The 20,044-nt window shown below is 37.6% G+C and overlaps 1 protein-coding gene across 1 annotated transcript; it reads right to left on the bottom strand.

Moving 5' to 3' along the window:
- Positions 1-529: 529 nt before the first annotated feature.
- Positions 530-19,727, bottom strand: ADAMDEC1 (ADAM like decysin 1; the record flags this gene model as incomplete). Its single annotated transcript, XM_080926758.1, has 14 exons — positions 530-619; positions 3,807-3,981; positions 5,157-5,287; positions 5,976-6,057; positions 6,413-6,579; positions 6,841-6,912; positions 8,068-8,127; positions 8,340-8,526; positions 11,891-11,967; positions 12,672-12,747; positions 13,939-14,015; positions 15,285-15,403; positions 16,975-17,108; positions 19,678-19,727. The coding sequence occupies 14 exons, from the start codon at positions 19,725-19,727 to the stop codon at positions 530-532; spliced, it is 1,497 nt and encodes a 498-aa protein (XP_080782884.1).
- Between the last annotated feature and the right edge of the window lie 317 nt (positions 19,728-20,044).

The raw sequence follows: 20,044 nt of genomic DNA, 5'->3' as shown, positions 1-20,044 counted from the left end.
TTACACTCAAAGAAAACCCTAACCCCAGATGGCAAGTCCCTAGCCCAAATCACACTGGTCTGGAAAACACCCCTAATATCTGCACTGCATTCCAATGAGACATTTTGAAGAGAAGAAAACTGTCAAATTGTACACTGAGTCCTTAAATGCTATTGATTTTCTGACTACCTTGCAAATGACACCTATCATCTCTAAAGAGAAATGAACTGTGCTCATCAATCAAGTCTTGCCAAAAATATACTTTAATTCTTTTCATATTAACTTGTTAACTGTAGGGAATCATATCAATTTTAGTACAAGTTTCAGGACTCCTACTTTCATAATAATAGAGTAACCCATTTTCTGATGAGGGCATGACCAACCATATAGCCTCTGTTCTGTCTACAATGCATTCTTTCTTCATGACAAAATTAAGCCATTTAAAAAATGTAAGTGAACTTTGTTTTATGTGCATTATTGAACCCAGTGGGACATCTTTTCAAACCTTAAAGAAAGGTGAGACCTTTGGGGAACAGAGAGAAGATGGTGCTCACATGATGTGGTTGGAGGCTTCTTCTTGGCAGTCAGGTTGAGATTTTAGCCTACATGTCAGGGGCTCACAGCAAAGATTGGTACATTCCTTCAAAGAACAAACAAAGAAATCCCTGTAGTTAGCGCAAGAGAGCTGTTAAAGAAAATTCCACTTTAAAAATATAATATTTTATGAATTATTTGAGAATTTCATATAATGTATTTTGGTAATATATATGTATATTATATATATTACCAAATATAACATATATATTTGAGACAAGGTCACTCCACATGATCCAGTCTGTCCTAGAACTTCTTGTGTAGACCTAGCTTGTCTTAAACTCACAGATCTGTCTTTCTTTGCGTCCTGAGCATTGCCACCATGCCTGGCTTTCTTCTACTTCTAGAAACTTATGTACACCTAAGTGTGGAGCCATCCACTGCAATGTAACAAAATGCCATGGAGGTAACCAACTGCTTTCTAGTTGGATGCAGGAGGAAACTTATGCCTGGGCACTGGTAACATAGCTAAGAGTTTATGTCCAAGGAGGTTACAGGATTCGGGGTTAAACTGTAACTGTTATCCTGCTACCTGGACATAATCAAACTGCCCTCTAAATTCATATATTTATACCTATAAATTAGTGCAGCTCTTGGGCCTCATCTGAGAACTTTCCCATTTTAAACCTATTTACTTTCTTGTACCAATTCCAGTGACAATAACCAGGGAAAGTCAACAATAGGAAGAGACTCTGTGCTCAATGAACACTGTCTTCAAAGACCAAGGGGGTGGAGGAGGTCACAAATCATTTCTTTCAAGCAAATTTTACCTAGAGGATATTACCCTTTAATCTGTTAAAAAAAATTTCAAGGATGAACATTCCTTAACTATCCAGATGATGTGAAAATAAAGAAAAAATAAAACTAAAATTTGTTTTTTTTAACTATGCCTGGTGAATAGTGTTATCGAAATGTGTAAAGATCACACTCACATACACACACATGTACACACATATGCATGCACACTCCTACATATGCACATGCACAAAACAAGCATGTACCATATCATATAAACTGAGGTTTATTAATATAATAACTATTTTATCTGTGTGTTTTCTTAGTCCATAATGTAAGGGTTGCCTGATCATACAAATAAAGAAAATGCAATCCATCAAATTAAGGGCCTTAAAGGAGACAACAGATCCTAATATTTTGGTAAGTAGCAAAGTTAACAGGTAATCCAAATATGAGGTATTCAAACATGATTTTGCACATATATGTACTATGGATAAATAATAGATCATTATAATTGATAAATAATTAATAAATAATCAATAGACAAAATGACATTTATATATCCTTTAATATGGAAGAGAGCAAAGATTATTCATAATGTGTATCTTATGGAAAATTTAATAAATACCGTGACACATAAAAAGAATAACCAAAAAGTATAAATCATATTTTCATTTTGTGTAAGATGTAATTCCCTACATAGAAAAACTGAGGACAATGCTTAAAAATATTTGACAAATCAGTAAGATAATTGTTTGTGATAATAATAAAATGACATCCAAGGTAATATTAATGCATTATAACCTGCATAAAAAAATGTAGGCACCACAAAAGAAAATATGAAAATACTTCAAAACAAGCAATCAAATTCTGACAAACTACATTAAAAAATCTGATACACAATTCAAACTCCCAAATAAATGCACCGAGAAACTGAAACCTAAGATGCTTTCTACACTGTCAGACAGCTGAGTTTACCAGTTTACGAGCTTTGGTCTCTGAGCTGAATTCTTCGGGTTTTGTGAGCCTTATTTTTCTAATTAAAGATAATGGTAATCTCTAATTTGTGAATTTGTTTTGCATAACAAATAAAATGTCCTCTATGGAGTATTTGACAGATTGCCTCATTTAAATCTCTCCTAACAGGAATGCCTTTTTAGATCTTAAAAGTAACATAAGATCACAAAGTAAAATTCCCTAGAAGCCTCACATGAGTCACACACATAGTGGTATATACTTGTAATTCCAGCAAGCATGAGGCTGAGACAGGAGGATTGTGCACTGGAGGCCATCCTGGACTGAAATGTAAAACTCTGTCCCAGGAAAAGAAATGAACAAACAGGAAATTGTGGGTATCAGTCCAAGGCATTCATTGATGCTGCAGATACATTGAAATTATATAAATGTTAGCAAAATCACAATAGCCATCATCCTAGAGCCGTGGCTGTCAGCCTCCCTAATGCTGAGACTCTTTAATACAGTTCCTTGTGTTGTGCTGACCCCCAACCAAAACATTTTGTTGTTACTTCATACTGTAATATTGCTACCGTTATGAATCATAATACAACTATCTATGATTTCTATCAGTCTTACGTGACCCCTGAGAAAGGGTCATCCAACTCCAAAGGGATCCTGACCCACCAATTGAGAACCAGTGGTTTAGATGGCCTGTGCTAGGAGCCTGTGAAATAGGTTCATGCAACTTTTTAATCTCTCTCTCTGTCTCTCTCTCTCTTTCTCTCTCTCTCTCTCTCTCTCTCTCTCTCTCTCTCTCTCTCTCTTTATTTATTGTATTATCAATGGCCCATGGTACATGCTGATTTTGTGGGAAAAGAGAAAATCTCCATGAGGAGGCCTTTCATCAAGATATGTGACTGTTCAACACATGACTGACTATGGCCTGAAACTTAGGCATCTCTGAATCTAATGTGTACAATGCATGTGGCATGCTATGGGTAATGGCTCACTTCTTTCCAAATGGCTTTGTACAGTTACGTTATAAACAGATTCTATTGGTTTCTCTGACTGCTTTTCATAGGATGGTTAGCTAAATTCAAAAGCACAACACAAAACACTGACAAATCTACATCACACTCCAATAACAATATCACTTTTCTCCAGAATGAATTTCTAAAGGAGCACCACTAAGGGAGAAGGGGGCTAGAGAGATGGCTCAGCAGCTAAGAACACAAACTGCTAAGAGCACACATATTCTAGGGATCCAGACCTCAGGACCCATGTTTGCCAATCCAAAAACCAGTTACAGGTTTTTGTATCTCCAGTTACAGGAATCTGATACCCTCTCCTGGTCTCCAAGGGTACCAGCACACACATGTGTGTGCACATAAATACAAACGCACACACACTCACATACTCACATATAAAACATAAAAAAAGTTTAACAAAGAAAATGAAAAATTGAAGTGTGTAATTTTTACCCAAGTAGCTCTGTTTTAAGATCCTAATGAAACAACTTTAAGCCTCATGTATTTTCATACCTCAGGATAGCCACAGTCGCAGCCTTCTCCCATGTCCAGAAGTTGGTTCCCACATGTTGGTTTTATTATGTTTTTAGGGTCAGGTGCCACCAGCAGACACCTCGTATTTCTAGAAGAAAGGAACTCTTGAAACCGTGAGCGGCTGATGGTACTGAAATCCTTGGGGAATTTTGAACTGTAATAGAAAAAAAAAAGCATGATATACACTATAGAAGCTTGTGGACAATAAACAGAAGAATCTGCTGTATCTCACTGTGGGACTCAATTCAGTGGAAATTGCAAATTAGCCAACATCCAGGACATCTCTCTGCTCCCATGGTAGGTGATGAAACATGCATGATACTGTAATTGAATGTTTTCTCCTAGCAATCCAGAAGAAAAGAGGAAAGAAATTAAACACATTGTTATTGTTCTAGTTTCATTTCTCTGATAAAACATCTCGACACAATGCAACTTAGGAGAGAAAAAAGAAGTCAAGACAGCTAGTCATATTGCATCCAGTCAACAACAAATGAAATGGATGTGCGCATGTTCACTTGCTTGCTTTTGCTCAGCTCCTTTTCTCTGTTTTTATGTAGTTCAAGACCCTTATCCTAAGGAGCATAGCCACCCAGCGTCAGTTGGGTCTTCCATATCAATCCCCAAGACAATCCCCATAAGACCTACAATGCAGACAATGCTTCACTGAGAATCTTTCCCAGATGATTCTAGATTGTGTGAGGTCAGCAATTAAAGCTCACCACCGCAGTGGTTCAAGGCTATCCAAGGCAACAAGAGAGATTACCGTTTCCATTGTTACCAACTGCTCCTCCCACACTGGGGGAAGAGCAGTAAGAGATGGCAATCACGGTCTAGCTAAAGGAAATATAATGGAGGTTCCTGTGGTTCATGGGCAAACTTCTAACGTGAGCACCTGAAGAACAAAACACACTATATTCATTTGTATATCCTCAGTCTCGGTAAAGTAACTGGTGTTATTAGATAATAAATGACTGTTAAAATAGACTATTCAGTTATTGAATGGGGAAAATAAAAACATGCTTATCTTGGGAATCTGATAGTAAAACTATCATCTCAATCAGGACCTTTTTATTAAGAAAATATGGTACTACTTTAAATTAAAACAACCCTGAGTTAAAATGATGCAGTCCCCATTCTAAACTGTGGTTGAATATTTAGAAATCTTAACAACTTTGTCTCTAATTTGGTAAAATATGTCCATGAAGAAGCTAGAGGCTGAATATTAGGATGCCTGTCCTTTGGATGAAGAGTCTCCTCCCACAAATGTACAGATTTAGACTATTTAGCAATGGCGACTTTTCTCTTTACCTTGGGAGGATGCCATCTTACCTCAGGTACTGATTCATCACACAGCTACCAGAGGGACACTTGGTAGAATATGGAACGTCCTGCATTCCAAGGGCGTGTCCCAACTCATGTGACATTACTGCTACCAGAGCCACATTATTCTTTCCTTTAGCCTGGAAATAAAAAAAAAAAAAAATAGAAACGTCTGTTAGTCCTTATTTCATTCAGTTCTTTCTCAGTTCTTCTCAAATCACAGTGTCTAATATGAGTAAGTTGAGAGAAGATGAATTGTGTATCTGTAAGCTAGTTTTTCTGACATTGCTTTTTTGCCTGGCGGGCCTGCTATGATTGGCTCCTGTGAACACAAGCACTGGGTCTGTGCTCAAGCTCAGACAATGACTAAGGTGCTACTAGATGCTGAATGCTCAGTAAACCAGGTTTAGAGTAGTTGCATTCTCTATGGAAAGTGTTATTAGGAACCATGATATGAACTCACATCCACATTCTTGTTCTATTGATAGAAATGGGCACATGATGCATGATATTCATACCTTTTTCTTATCTGACCTCTGAGCATCTGGACATATGATGCATTCATAGCTATCTGAGGCCATGAAGGTAACTTGGCTCCCATTTTGATACAACATGTGGTCCTTATTCTTTAGTATGAACCAAAGTATGAGGCTTTGCCAGGCTAATATTCATAGTCCAAGACTCTTCGGGGAAATGTTCAATAAAGTTTCATTTCTACTTTGACTTGCCAATTCAGCTGATGGTCATGGTGATTACTGTGGTACAGCATAGTATACTCATTTTCATAGAGATGGAATTGCAGGGATGTCTTAGTAGAAGTGTACAAACCTCAATTACAGACACGGAAGATGTAGTACACATGGACTTCCCAGCTGCCATTCCTACACGTCCATGACGGAAGCTAGCTCCGCTGTATGAAAGGTAGAGAGACCCCATCACAATCTGATTCAAATCAGTAGCTTTTGTTAAAAGTGCCATAGCTCTCCTTTGGTGAGCTCTAGCCTTCTCTATGTTCATGGGGCCCCAGGACAGCTTATATCATATCATAGCCTCACAATTACAGGTGGATATTCTGGATACAAGCATTGTTTTGTTTATTTTATAAGGACCTTGAAGTAATTCAAGGCCCAATTGCTAGTGATAGGAACGTCAGACCACTCACAACTTGCTGGAGAGATAGGATGAGCAGAAACTCTTGTCAAGAAACCCTGGAGATAACCATAGATTCTGCCTGTGTGTCCCCACCATGGCAGGAAAGTATTCACCTGAGAAGCTGGGCATGGCTATGCATCCTTTTTCCCAAGTTAGAGTAATGCCATCTCATGAAATTTGTGAATGTGGTGCCAACGTTGGGTTCCACCTTTATCTTATCCCCATCTGACCAGATCTCCATGTCCACCAAAGACACTTGAATATCTATGGTTTTATAAATCTGTGGAAAGAAGATTTTTCATGAATACACCCAGGATTAGTTTCAGTGCTCTTGGTGACCACAAGTGATAGATAAAGAGATGTAATACCATGAATTTTCATATTGGAAACAGAAATTATAGACGAAAGTTTTGTCACTCTATATGATTTTGTTGTCTTGATAGGCACTTGCCCTTGGGTGATTCTTAGCCCTTTACACCGAAAGCCACAGGGAAGTCCCAAGCATGGGTGTGGTAACTCATATACATGGAAGATGCCTTACCACATTGAGCAGATTCAGCACCTCAAACACAAAGCTTCTCATCTGAGTCACATTCCCTTTATGCATCTTGTACTGAAAATTACAAAATATGAAAGTGCAATATTAAAATAGAAAACTGAAGGGAGAAGGCTTCCAGGTTCAGGATTAAATAGAAACTTCACATGCTGTAACATAGCTGACAGCTACTCAGTCCATGACTACCTCATATCATAGTCCATTTCAACAAATTCTACTTAACATAGAGGTTTTGATAAGATAATAATCATTCATAAGAAATTACAATGTCTCTCATCTTTCTCTTTGTGAGTTGGATTCTTACCGTGTAGTCAGGATCCTATCAAACTTATGACTTTTCTGCTTTGCATTTCCTGCACTGGGACAGCAGGATTAGAACTGGCTCTTCAATTTAATGTGTTAAATATTTTACACCAACTAAATATTGATTCAGGTCTGGATGTGAAGCAACGTAAGCTCTAACTTCTCTATATGTATATAGAGTTTTGTGTTCCTATTTACATAACACCTGTTAAACTGATATTTATATTTTATGGCAAAATAGTGAAACAGCCTAACACTTTATTAAAATATTTATCTTTTCATTTTTATTGGCAGTTGTTTTGAGGTAGGTGATGGTTAGTTTTTGTTGACTTGACACAATGTAGAGTCACCTAAGAAGAATTTGAACTGGAGACAAGCCTTCATCAGTTGACCTGTGAGCATCTCTTTTATTGATTGCTTATTGATGTGGGAGAGTACAGTCCACTGTGGCCTGCACCAGCCTTAGGCAGGTGAACATGAGCTGTATAAGAATTGGAGTTGAGCAAGCCAGGGAGATAAGCCAATAGCAGTGCCCCTGCATGGCCTCTGCTTATATTCTTGCCTAAAGTTTCTGCCCTAGCTTCCCTCAACAATGGTCTGTAACTTGCTAGCCATATAAACCCTTCCTTTCCCTAGTTCCTTTGGTCATGGTGCTTACCAGAGCAACAGAAAGCAAACTAGAACGACCGTAGGTATATGGTGCTAAGTATATTGCCATTATATAAATATTTGGTGATTGGTAGATAACAAATGGTTGGCATGGGTGAAGTTTTCAAAGTTTTGTTGTCAAAGAAGCAAGTAAAGGAGCCAAGAGATCTAGTTGAGCAAAAAAACCCATTGTTAAGTAGAAGCCTTGTGTAGTCTTTTACTTTTAAGTTAACTTATGAGTTGAAAGAATTAAGTACTCACATAGGCATTATCCAGCACCAAAAAGAGACCAATGTACTTCTGTCTTTGAAGTAAGTCTTCCTGTTTTATAAATAAAAATAAGAAAATTTCACTAATACACATTTTTGTTCACAATGATTCAGACACTTACAATTTTCTTTCAAAATAAATAAAAGAAGAAGCAATTTAATAGAGGTTGTGTTTAGACCAGCCATTTCAGAACCAACCTATGCATCTCAGGTTCTTGCTTAGACAATCAAAGTACATAGTCTGAAAAGAAAAGCTATACTTACATTTGGGCTTTTGAGTGACCTGGAAGTTCGAAGATGGGTTCGTTTCCTGCCAACTTGCTTCTCACCATGCTTGTAATTAGCTGTGCCTGGTTCCTCCCAGCTGTATGGAAGAACAGCATGTTCTCCCTCATCTGTGCTCTGTAGAGGCTTTATTTGATATCTCTGACCACGATGTGTGAAGTACCCTCTGTGGGATATAGGATTGTGTATTAGGATACACTGACATGCCCATTCATACATCCCACTCAGAATGGAGTGGTATTCTCCCTCCATCCTAGTTTCACAAATGGGTTTTCCAGTCAAAGACCCTGTGGCCAACACCTTATTCTTCAAGTTACAACCCTATTGGCCTAAAACTGAAATGAAGGTCAACAATTAACAGATGGAATTTCATAAAACTGAAAATCTTCTGTACAGCCATTCAGACACAGCACTAGCCTACAGAACGGGAAAAGATTTTTGCCAACTCTGTATCGAATAGAGGAGATAATATCTAAAATGTATTTAAAAACTAAAAAATATAGATAACAAAAAAAATGAAAATAAACAACAGGGTACAAATCCAAACAGATAATTTTCAAAATGGAAATTCAAATGGGTGAGAAGGTCTTGAAGACATAGTCAGCCTCTTAGCCATCAGGAAAATGGGAGTCACCTACTTTGAGATTTCATCTTACACTTTTCAGAATGGATATGATCAATAAAACAAGTGACAGTCCACCCTGGTGAGGAGTAAGAGGAACATTTACTTTTGTGCTGGTGGGAGTGCAAACTTTTGCAGCCACTTGTGAAATCAGCGAGGTAGTTCCTCAGAAAAATAAGAATCTATCTGTCTTAATCAACACTCCATCTCACCACACCGACACTTGCTCAACCTGTTCAGTGCTGTTCTATTCACAATAGTCAGAAACTGAAAACCACCCACATGTCTCTCAACACATTAATACATTTTAAAAAATGTGCTACCTTTACATAAAAAAAAATTGTTCAGCTGTTTTAAAATGGCATAATGAAATCCGCAGGTGTAAGTGGATGGAACTAGAAAAAAAGCATCATCCCGAGAAGGTAACCCAGACCCAGAAATGTGCTTATATATGGATGTTAGCTGTTAAATCAATGATATTCAATATACAGTTTGTAGAACCACAGAGATTTGGTACAGAGCTTATATCACTAAGGGGTACAGATGAACTCTCTAGGAAGGGGAAATAGAATAGATAGTTATTAATGCATAAGAGAGACTGAAGCAGGAGGTTCAGTGGGAAAATCGGAGAGTGGACAAGAGAAAGATAATTAAAATTATGAACCATTTGAGAGGTAGTATGAAAACTTAGGTGGGTGGGTGGGGGAGTACCCTCATAGAATAAGGGGGCAGAGGGAGGAGGAGGAGATAGGGGCTTCAGGAGGGGAAACTGAGAAAGAAGATAACATTGGAAATGTAAATAAAAAAATAGCCAATAAAATGAAAGAAAAAATGTAATAGAGTCATATATATATATATATATATATATATATATATATATATACATATACATATATATATATGAAGGGGATCTAAATAAAATCACCAAATAATTAAGGAAATAGAGCCCCAGTTGGCCATCTCTTGTTACCCAATGAAATTTTTCAGGGATTGGGTTGCATCAACTTGAATTGTTGGCCAAAAAATGTCTTATGAGAACCCTTAAGTAACTCAGTTTCCATGGATATAGATTGATTCCCCACAAATTGACAGCAAGACCCCATTGCTGAAGACAATACCTACACAATGTATTGAACATGGAGGAGTGGAACTGGTGCCTACACAGAGCCTTCACCCCTAAGGACTGTCATCTTTGACACAGGAAGTTTCTGCATGCTAACAAATGAGAAACATAACATCAACCTAGCCATAAGCCCTTTGACCTGTGATGTGCTTCCGTCAACCAGATACGCTGAGGCAGTGGGTGTCACAGATCCTGTGGGAGTAACTAACCGATGTCTGATGTGACTTAAGATCTATTCCATGAGACACCGCTTAGGTGACCAGGAACCTAAGACTAGATAACTGAAAGACCTAGAGTACAACCAAAATCTCCTATTCTAAACATGCAGGCAAATGAAAACCGAACAACAAAACCCCCCCAACACGTGTATCTATAAAATGGCTCCTAATGACATTCTGCCATATTCATGGATCAGTGTCTTTCTTGGTCATTATTCTACTTTATTTATTATTTTCTCTCTTTATATTTTACATGTTCTCTGAAATATGACTTCCAGTTTCCTGTTTATGAGATTCCTGAAGTGTACAGAAGCCCGGGTCTCTGGATCTGTTTTTGTGTCTGCGTTTATATCTGTATGTGTATCCGTATCTATCTGTATCTGCATCATCTGTATCTTTCTCATCTGTATCATCTGTAACTTTTTCATCTGTATCATCTGTATCTTTCTCATCTGTAACCTTTTCATCTGTATTTTTCTCATCTGTATCATTATCATCTGTATCTGCATCATCTGTATCGTTATCATCTGTATCGTTATCATCTGTATCCATATCTGTATCTGTTTCTTGAGTTTCTTTCTGGGCTCATTTCCTTCTATTTGCTTTATCCTATTCTGGTGTGTTTGTTTCTCTTTTATCACATTATATTATCCTTTAGACACCTATTTATTTCTAATGAGAGACAGAAGGGGGTGTAACTGGATGGGAAGAGTGGAGATGGGGATCCATCATCAGGAATTATTATGTGAGAAAAAAAGTATTTTCAAGAAAGTTGAAAAAAATGAAGTCTATGTCACTTACCCAGAGTACTCTTAAGACTTATTAAAATGAAGCAATTTCAAAGAATTTGGAGTTAATACCATGAGCCTATTATTCTAATATTAACACCATGAGTCTATTTATCCAATATTTTTCAATAGTTTGCTTATTCATTTATTACACATCCCCTGGATGTTTCTATGAATAGAGTAGAGAATGGTGTAAATGACTAGACACCCAGAACCCTAGAGAGGACACAAAGGCTCATTAGAGCAGCCAGTAACAAATTAGGACTAAGAGTGGCTTAAAGACTCTTTGTCTCTTAAATTAATTAGTTCCGAACTAGAAAGTTACTCCATATGTTGAAATATTTAAATCCAATGTAAATCTATGTCCATGGGGGTATTTTCATAAGAAATGTGAGGTCATGATAAATATGAACCATACAAAAATAATAGTTACATATTTAATAATCACATGCTATGTGATGTATTAATTAACAAGGCATGACACAGTGGATTCCAGGGGTGAAACAGAAAAACTTTGACTCATGTTATTGGGGTCATTTACCCCACAAATTAAATAATTGGCAGACCTTCCAGATTCAGGGTATAGCTTTGACAGTTGGGGCTAGCTTCTAGAACAATAGTTAATGAAGTGACTTACCATGATAACTTATTCTTCAGCTTAATCCAGCAATTAGCAACGAACAGAAACAACCCAAATAGTAAGAGGACAAAGGGAGACATGAGGAAGACGAAAGGCTGTGTGACAAATGTCGCTTAGCATTTACTACTTCATTTCTCACCTCAACCCATCACAGGTACTGATACTGGCAAGAGAGCCCCTTGCGTTCTGGATGTGGCCTTTGTAGTAGCAGGGTCTCTAGAGTAGAAAATACATTGCACTGGTTGAAATGTGGACATTACAAACACATGCATGTGCATCTTTGTGCACACACAGAGGCATGGGAGATATATATGTCTCAATGAGAATGCATAGGTCACAGTTGTGAGAACTTCCATCTTGGCTATATAGGTAAACTCAAGGATGGACCAGGTTCCATCAATCCCCAGGAATGAAAACAGAAAGGATATTCAGAGGTTTCCCAAACTGCTCCACAGCTGGTCCTGGGGCTGCCACATCTGATATCTGAGCGGTTGCCAAACATTTTTTTTTTTTTTGTATGAAGACAGAATTTTGAAGGTTAATGTTAATGAGAAGCCATTCTCAGAATTTATAATACAATTGGCAGACTTTCCAGAAACAGTCTTAAACTAGTTGGCTTAGCTTGCTATTTTACTTGGTATACCAGTGTGTGTGTGTGTGTGTGTAAAGACACATTGCATTAGTGTTTCCGTTTGAATGTGTTAAAATAAAGTTTTTTGTGAATCTCTATCAGTATGTGGGTGTGCCTAATTGAGTATGTAAAAACATGAGCATTGTGTATGTATTGTGTATCCATTTCTACCTTTGAAAAGTTTGCTGTGATTTCTAACATGTTGTTTCACTGGCCATTTTAAAAGCCATCCTTAGATCTACTCATCTCACAGGAAAATGTCAGATCCTAGGACGAGTTCAGAGCCTACCACATCCTGAGAGCGTCTGGTCATCTCTTCTCCTTTGGGTGAGTAAGATGCTTCGTAGTCTGGCCCCAGAAGATGCCTGTGCAGAGAAGAAAGATTCAAAATGCATTCATGATACCAACAAATACTGATTTATCTGACATCATCTTCTGTACTATAGAAATAATTGTATGTCCAGTGACACCAAGCTGACTTTTGGCCATTGATATTTTTCCTTCACTAACACAATGCAGTTTTAGACACACACACACACACACACACACACACACACACACACACACACACACACACACACCAAGTAAAATGGCAAGCTAATCCAGCTAGTTTAAGCTTGATTCTGGAATGTCTGCCAATCATATTATAAATGCTGAGAAAAAAAAATGGCTTCTCACAAACATTAGAAGACTTGCTTGGAACTTTCTGCTAAAATAACTCATAGTATGTAGGTAAACCACTAACATCCAAAAGGGAAATTTATACAATAGTTTTTCTCTTGGAGATTCTTCATCTTTAAATGTGAATGGTTTGAGCCCTGTTGGAGCAAGGACATGGTCTTTGGAGGGTTCTGGGTCACAGGTGAGGACCAATGAAAAAGGCTTACTCACTGTTAGAAAATGTGTGACACACCTTTACGTCACAGAATCTATTGCTATGAGGTGTGCCCTGATTCAGCCTTAGGGATAAATTCTTGTGTACCTGTATGTGGTTGATGTTGGATGTGCCTATATGTGTAAGTTTCTGTGCAACTCCAAATGTTCCAGCATGCACAGGGAGATCAGAGGACAAACTCATGAGTCCCATCTTGTTTGGGACAGAGTCCTAAGTTTGTCTCATGTCCCATTCTGTAAGTCAGGCCGGCTTCTGGTGGTTCTTGTTTCTGTTTTTTATTTTGGCATAGGAGTGAGTCCCTGTGGATGTGGTTATGGGAGATTGTCTTGGGAAGACCAAGCCTGAAAGTGAACTGCATGACATCATTCATTCCTGAATTTGGGGCCTTGGTGTGCATAAGAATAAGCAAAGGGATCTAAGGGGCTCATGCTTGAATTTCTGGCTGTGCTTCAGACCAGCTGATTCAAGGTCAACCACTGTGACTTCCCTGCAGCGACCAACTGCCACCTGGGATTGTGAGCTGAAGCAACCACTTCCTCCCCTAACTTCCCTTTGTCATTTTTATCTTAGGGACAGAAACCAAACCACAGCAAGGAAGAAGTTTCCCAGTATTCTGCTGATCTAACCAGTGGTTGGGCTTTCGGGAAGAAATTGTCCTTACTTGGTCCTCTTTAGGTGAAAAATGATTTCTTCTCCATTTAGTATGATCTGATATTGAACTTCTGGTGCATACCTTTCCTGAAAATATTTAATGATATAGTTATAGCATGTAGTTCTTTGCTAATTTAGGTATATAACAATTACAATACACTGATTGCATACACTATGCATTGCAATAGCAGAAATAAAGAAGTTGAAAGCATTTCACTTTTCGTCTTATGTCCTATATGTAAAATAAACGTAATTTGCACATTCATATGGGTTTCATAAAATATGTCACTTGAAAACCACACAATCGACGAGGCTTTAATTTGTGACACAGCGGCTTGCTCTCTGCTGGGATGTGTAATATACCGTCCAACAGGATAGAGAGTATCCGTTTTGACTTTAAAATCAATAGAATATATATTTTAGAAATGGTTGTAAAGATACACTAAGAATCAAGTGATTAATATTTTAGAACAAGAGAACACGGGCAACATGGCAGGCTGCCTTTACAGTGTAGACAGCTGCTGTCACTGAGAAAAGGGATGGGTAGAGAGAAGACAAGAGTGGGAAAGGCTCAAAAGAAGCAACATCTCCCTCAAGAACTATCTGCCTTGTTTGTGATCCCTTCTCCTCCCAAGGATTTGGGGAAGACACATCCATCCTTTACTATCAATCAAGGCAACTGATTCTCTGATGTTAATTTATAACCAAAGTCTAAGAAGTCCTGTGATCTCTACAGTTCTAAGAATAGAGTGCTTGCTGCTCAGGCCACAGGAGCTGGGTGCTGGGGAGGGGGCCCCCCTCTCCCAGACCGACAGGCCCCCTGCTGAGAGCACTGCCTGTGATGTTGTAGGTAGCTAAAAGACTTCCAGGTGCCTGAATTCCCCACATTAAAAAAAAAGTTTATGATTTGGGACACATTAAAGGGGTACCAATGGCCAAGCATACTGTTCTGCAGCCTTTTTCCCCTGCTTCTTTGGGAATCAAAGAGTTTGGCTGCTTTGAAATCTCAAACTTCCTGGAAAATCTATTAGAGGGGACCCACAAAATTTTCTCTTGAGCCTGATGTTCTCTGAGAGGCCTGTCATAGTGTCCTGTGGTGCTGAGGCTCTGACTTTCTTTAGACACCTACCTACCCGTGCAGTTGTCTGCTGGTTTGTCTGTGGGTTTAATAATACTTCTAATAAACTTCACACACAAACAACCATTCTATGTCTCCCTTGATCACCACATCCAAGAATTGTTAAATCAGAGCAGATAGCAATACTCCAAGATGAAGCTGCTGGGGTTGACTGTATCATTATACTACGCCCGAAAGGCTTTTGTTTTGTCTTCAGATGGTGATGAAACAGAACTTACCTCTTTGTCATAGCTCTTTGTCTGGTTGTTCTCCAAAACTCTTCTCTGTGAGATGGGTAGTTTTTTAGGATGAACTATTTCCTGAGGCTTTAACTCGGGGGTTAGTGTTGTATCTATCACTAGAAAAAGTCAGAAAACCTTGATAAGAAAGTTTTTGTTTTGTTTTTGGCTAATTGCCTTGTTGTATGGACATGAATTAAGCATCCAGAACAAATTGTATGACTTATTCAGATTTAATGACCTTTCTTCACAGTTTTACCCTCAGAACTGTAGATTGTATAGGACAGAAAGCCCTTATTGACTCTTTCTTAGAGAAACTTAAAAGGAACAGGGAACACAGGGAAAATGCTTATAGTTACCTATAAGGTTCTTCTTAATGTATTCTAATATAAACTGTGCCAGATAGATATTTCCTTTGGTTACAAGTGGTAAGGAAAGAATTGACTCAGAGTCAAAAGATGTGGCTTGCAGTCCAAGCTGAGAGGTCCACTGAAAGTCCCTTTGGCTTCGTATTATTTGTGCTCTAGCTAGGTAGTATAAAGCACATATAAAAACTGTGTGAAACTCTGCTGCAGCATTGTAGGAAAACAGAAAGGCATCTCTTGTGTAATTTGGAGTTTTGCAATTTTTCACATGAAGTCAATCTCACGGCTGAATGCTGTTTCCACAGCTTCAAGATAGCTTCTTACTATGGCCGGCAAAGGGTATTGGGGGTAGGACTTAATTAAACTATTATGCATCACAGCCCTAACTGTCATTGCAGAGTTCACAAGGACGGACTAAAGGGGTCTGAAGGATTCCATCAGTGTGTATGCATATATGACACAATACTGTCAGCGTTATTCTACTTTACCATTTGTTGGCATCCTCACTAGAGATTAACAATATAAGAAATATAGACATACGAATGCTAAAGCCAGCCTTAGATGAGACCATTTAGAGAGTATCATTGAACACACAGTGATGGCTTTGAGCTGTATTATTCAAGTATTTCAGCAGGAGCTTTACTACATACATGTTTATGAATGGAAATATGCAGGTTCCCAGAATTTGACTTTTTGACATGATGATGATGCTAGCCCTAGCAAGATAACCAGCGATGGCATCATCTGTGCATTTAGCTTATCCATGGTGCAGTATAGGAGCCCATAATGGTTGTCAAGTTGTTGGTTCCTCTCTCAATAATCAGCTTAAAGGGAGAAAGAGTTACCTTCTTAGGACTTTTCTTTTGACTGTATTCCACTACTGAAAATAATTCTCAAGAAAATATTCCAAAGTACCAATTCATAAACATCCTTGATTAATGACCATATTAATACAGCTTTACTTACTAGTATAATGTAAATACAACAACAATCAACATTCATTTTATCTATTTTGAAAGCTATCACACCATAATCAAATATGATTTTTATTTATGAGTGAAGTATATGAAATTTGAAAAAAAATACAATGAGCTTTAGAATTCATGTTTCATGTGTGATCTAAAATATACCATTACATGTACATGTGTATGTATAAGCTATTATGCACATCTGTAAGCATATATATAATTCAGTAAAGAAAGACACAGAAAATATACTGTGTAAACTTTAATGACCTTTACACTGTGAATGGAAAAGGTAATTTTTTTCCATGGGTACACTCTTCAAATAATCTGATTTTTTTTCTGTAAGACACCCATACTTACCTTGTGTTTGAATGATGAACCACAGGGCAGAAAGCAGGACCCAAGACATGCTGGCTTCTGTGGGTAGCTGAGAGGTCCCAGGCAGCACACAGCTATGGTTTCTCCAGTGGCCAGTTTTATCTTCCTCTAGTTCTCTTTAGAAGTTGAGAAGGAACATAAAGTCTTGAGTTTTACTTTCAACTTAAGGGATGTTTCCTAATTGTGTTGCAAACTGACCAATGAACTGCAGCAGTGAGATTCTGAGAATAATCCTCTCTTAAGAACAATGTTTACATCTGTGCATCTGCAGGGATGCTCATTAAGGGCTCACAGCTGGACAGTTCCTTATCTTGAGTTCTACACTCATAGTATCATGAACTCAGGGGCCCATGCACTTACACGTAGATATGGAAATATATAAAATGTCATTACTGTACCCATATTTTAAGAAATGAACACAGAATGCAGTTCATCTTTTTCTTTTATATGTATGGGTACTTTGTCTGAATGTATTTCTGTACACATATGCTATGCCTACTAAGGTTACAAGAGGGTGTTGGGTCTCCTGGAACTGAAATTACATACAAATGGTTGTGAGCTGCCATGTGGCTGCTGGGAATCATTGAATTTGGGTCCCCTGGAAGAATTAAGAATTAAGAATTGAGATATCTCCCCAACCCTAAGAAGGTCATTTTAAGAACATAGTACCAAGCAAATTCTTGCAAACTTGAATGAGATAAACTTCTCTCTTTTTAAATATAAAAGGAGATTCTGGTAATATCAACTACAAGGTTCATATGAGGTTACACAAACATGAAGGCATATGCACACACATATAGAACTGCATAGAACCATAGATATGTAAATTCAATGTTAGCTTCAACCCAATGGATTGATAAGAGTTGCAATCTGTCAACCTACCAAAGACAGGAGATGCATCTCTTGGCATGGCCATGAAGAAGCACATATTTTTGAAGGTAAAAGTTTGACAACATTCAGTGAGCAGATACTCCATGTAAAGACTTTAACAACAACTCTTAAGGGACAGTGCAGATGTTTACTAAATAGCTGAATGTCAGTCTATAAATTAAAACTGTGGTAATAACTATGAAGAAATTGTTTATTAAATACCATCTGGAGGAGGGATGAGAAAGCGCATGTGTACAGACTTCTTGTCAAGTATGATTTTCAAGAATCAACTAAACACAGATCTTAACTTATTACCATAGAATTAAGGAATTTTAAACAATATCCTGATTACAAAAAATTTGTTCCCATAAAACTTGCGACATTTTTAGATATTTCATAATATAGCTTTTGGGTGGCTTGGGGTTGCTGCCTAAATACTGTCTAACTAGAAATATATCCTTAATTTGTACATTCACAAAATTTATAATGATTCTCTTGCATATTTAAAGACTTTCAAAATTATGTTTTTTAACTTTTGTTTATTATAATGGTAGCTGTGGAGTATAAGTTCAAAGACCATCATTCTCATTGTATATATTACTGAGTTTTACTCCCATTTTTATGGACTATTAAATATATGTCTCATAAGTCAGTTAGGTGGAGAAAAGGTGCTTACAATCAAAACCAAAAGATAGCAAAGATTTTATGGTAGACCATTTTCATACTGGCTTCAACATAGCCCATGCCAAAACTACTTGAGAGTGTAGGAGTTAGTAGAGTGGCTGATAAGGTTAAGGTGAGAAGTGATGTCCTTTCTCTGAAGCAACTGCCCAGAAATTTATTTGCTCTTGACTGTTGTTAGGATAAAGACAGACTCATGGCTTTGGTTGATAGATTCAGGACATTAGAGTAACTCAATGAATTTTTTCAAGCTGAACTTATCCAAACCTCTAAGAATCCATTGGGATTCAAGTTGTATAAACGGTGATCATATCAAGCCACTGTACAGGTATTATCTTAGCCATTCCAAATACTGCTGTAATAAGCATGAACATGCATGTATATCTTAAGGGTGCAGATTTCAATTCCTTTGAACATACAGTCAGAAGTAGGACAGGCACATAACACAGTAGACTTAATTTTAGGTTTACTGGAAGCCTCCATAGTTTTCTAGCTCAGTGAAGAATGAACATACTATTTTTATAAAGGCCTACTAATTTACTTCCCCAATAGCCAGCACTAAGTGCCTGTTTCCGCACTCTCCAGTTTTTGTTATTTTAATAATAAATATTCTGCATGGTGCAGTATAATCTCATTATTCTAGTCTTGGTTTCCATTTTCCTGTGGCTAACAAAACTGAACATTGTGACTTATCTGTGGGCTATTTGCCTGATTTATTTTGAGAAGGATCTATTTGGATCATTTGTTCATTTATATTTTTTGTTTTTGTTTTTGTGATTTTTATTTTTGGTTAATGTTGAGTTCTCCGTATTAAGTTAATATCACTCTTTTGTCAGGTAGATAGAAACCAAGTATTGCCTTTCATGCTGAAAGTTTTTTCTTTGTCCTGCTGATTGTTCTCTCTCCTGTCCCTACTTAGAGTTTGATGAAATACTACTCAGCTGTTTTTGGGTGTGTTTTCTGTGCTCTAGAAGTCATATATTTAAAGAAGAAATCACTGCTTATTCCACTGTCTTAAGATTTTACCTATATTTCTTCCTAGTAGTTTAAGAGTTTCAGGTGTTACAGTTAGGTCTTTTACCCATTGCAGTTTATTAGAATATAGGATGGCAGGCTGAGGCCAAATACTAATACTCTGAGTCTGAATAATTAACTTTCCCAGTGCCATTTACTGCAGATGCCATCTTCCCTGTGTTTAGTCTTGCTTTATTTCTTAGGAGTCAGTTGGCCCTTTCCCACTTTCTGTTCTATTAGTCTCAATGTACCTCATTTTATGTGGAGGTCTTTGATCCACTTGGACTTGAGCTTTGTACAAGGATAAAAGAAAGGATCAATTTGCATTCTTCTGCGTGCTGACTGCCAGTTGAACTAGCACCATTTGTTGAAGATGCTGTTCTTTTTCCATTGAATATTTTTAGCTCCTTTGTCAAAGATCAAGTGACCATAAGTGTGTGGGTTCATTTCTGGTTCTTTAATTATATTCCATTGATTTAGCTGCCTG

Source organism: Micromys minutus (genome assembly GCF_963924665.1).
Source record: "Micromys minutus genome assembly, chromosome: 12".
Lineage (NCBI taxonomy): Eukaryota > Metazoa > Chordata > Mammalia > Rodentia > Muridae > Micromys > Micromys minutus.
Note: the sequence above shows the minus strand (reverse complement) of the source record. Positions and strands in the feature narration are given on the sequence as shown.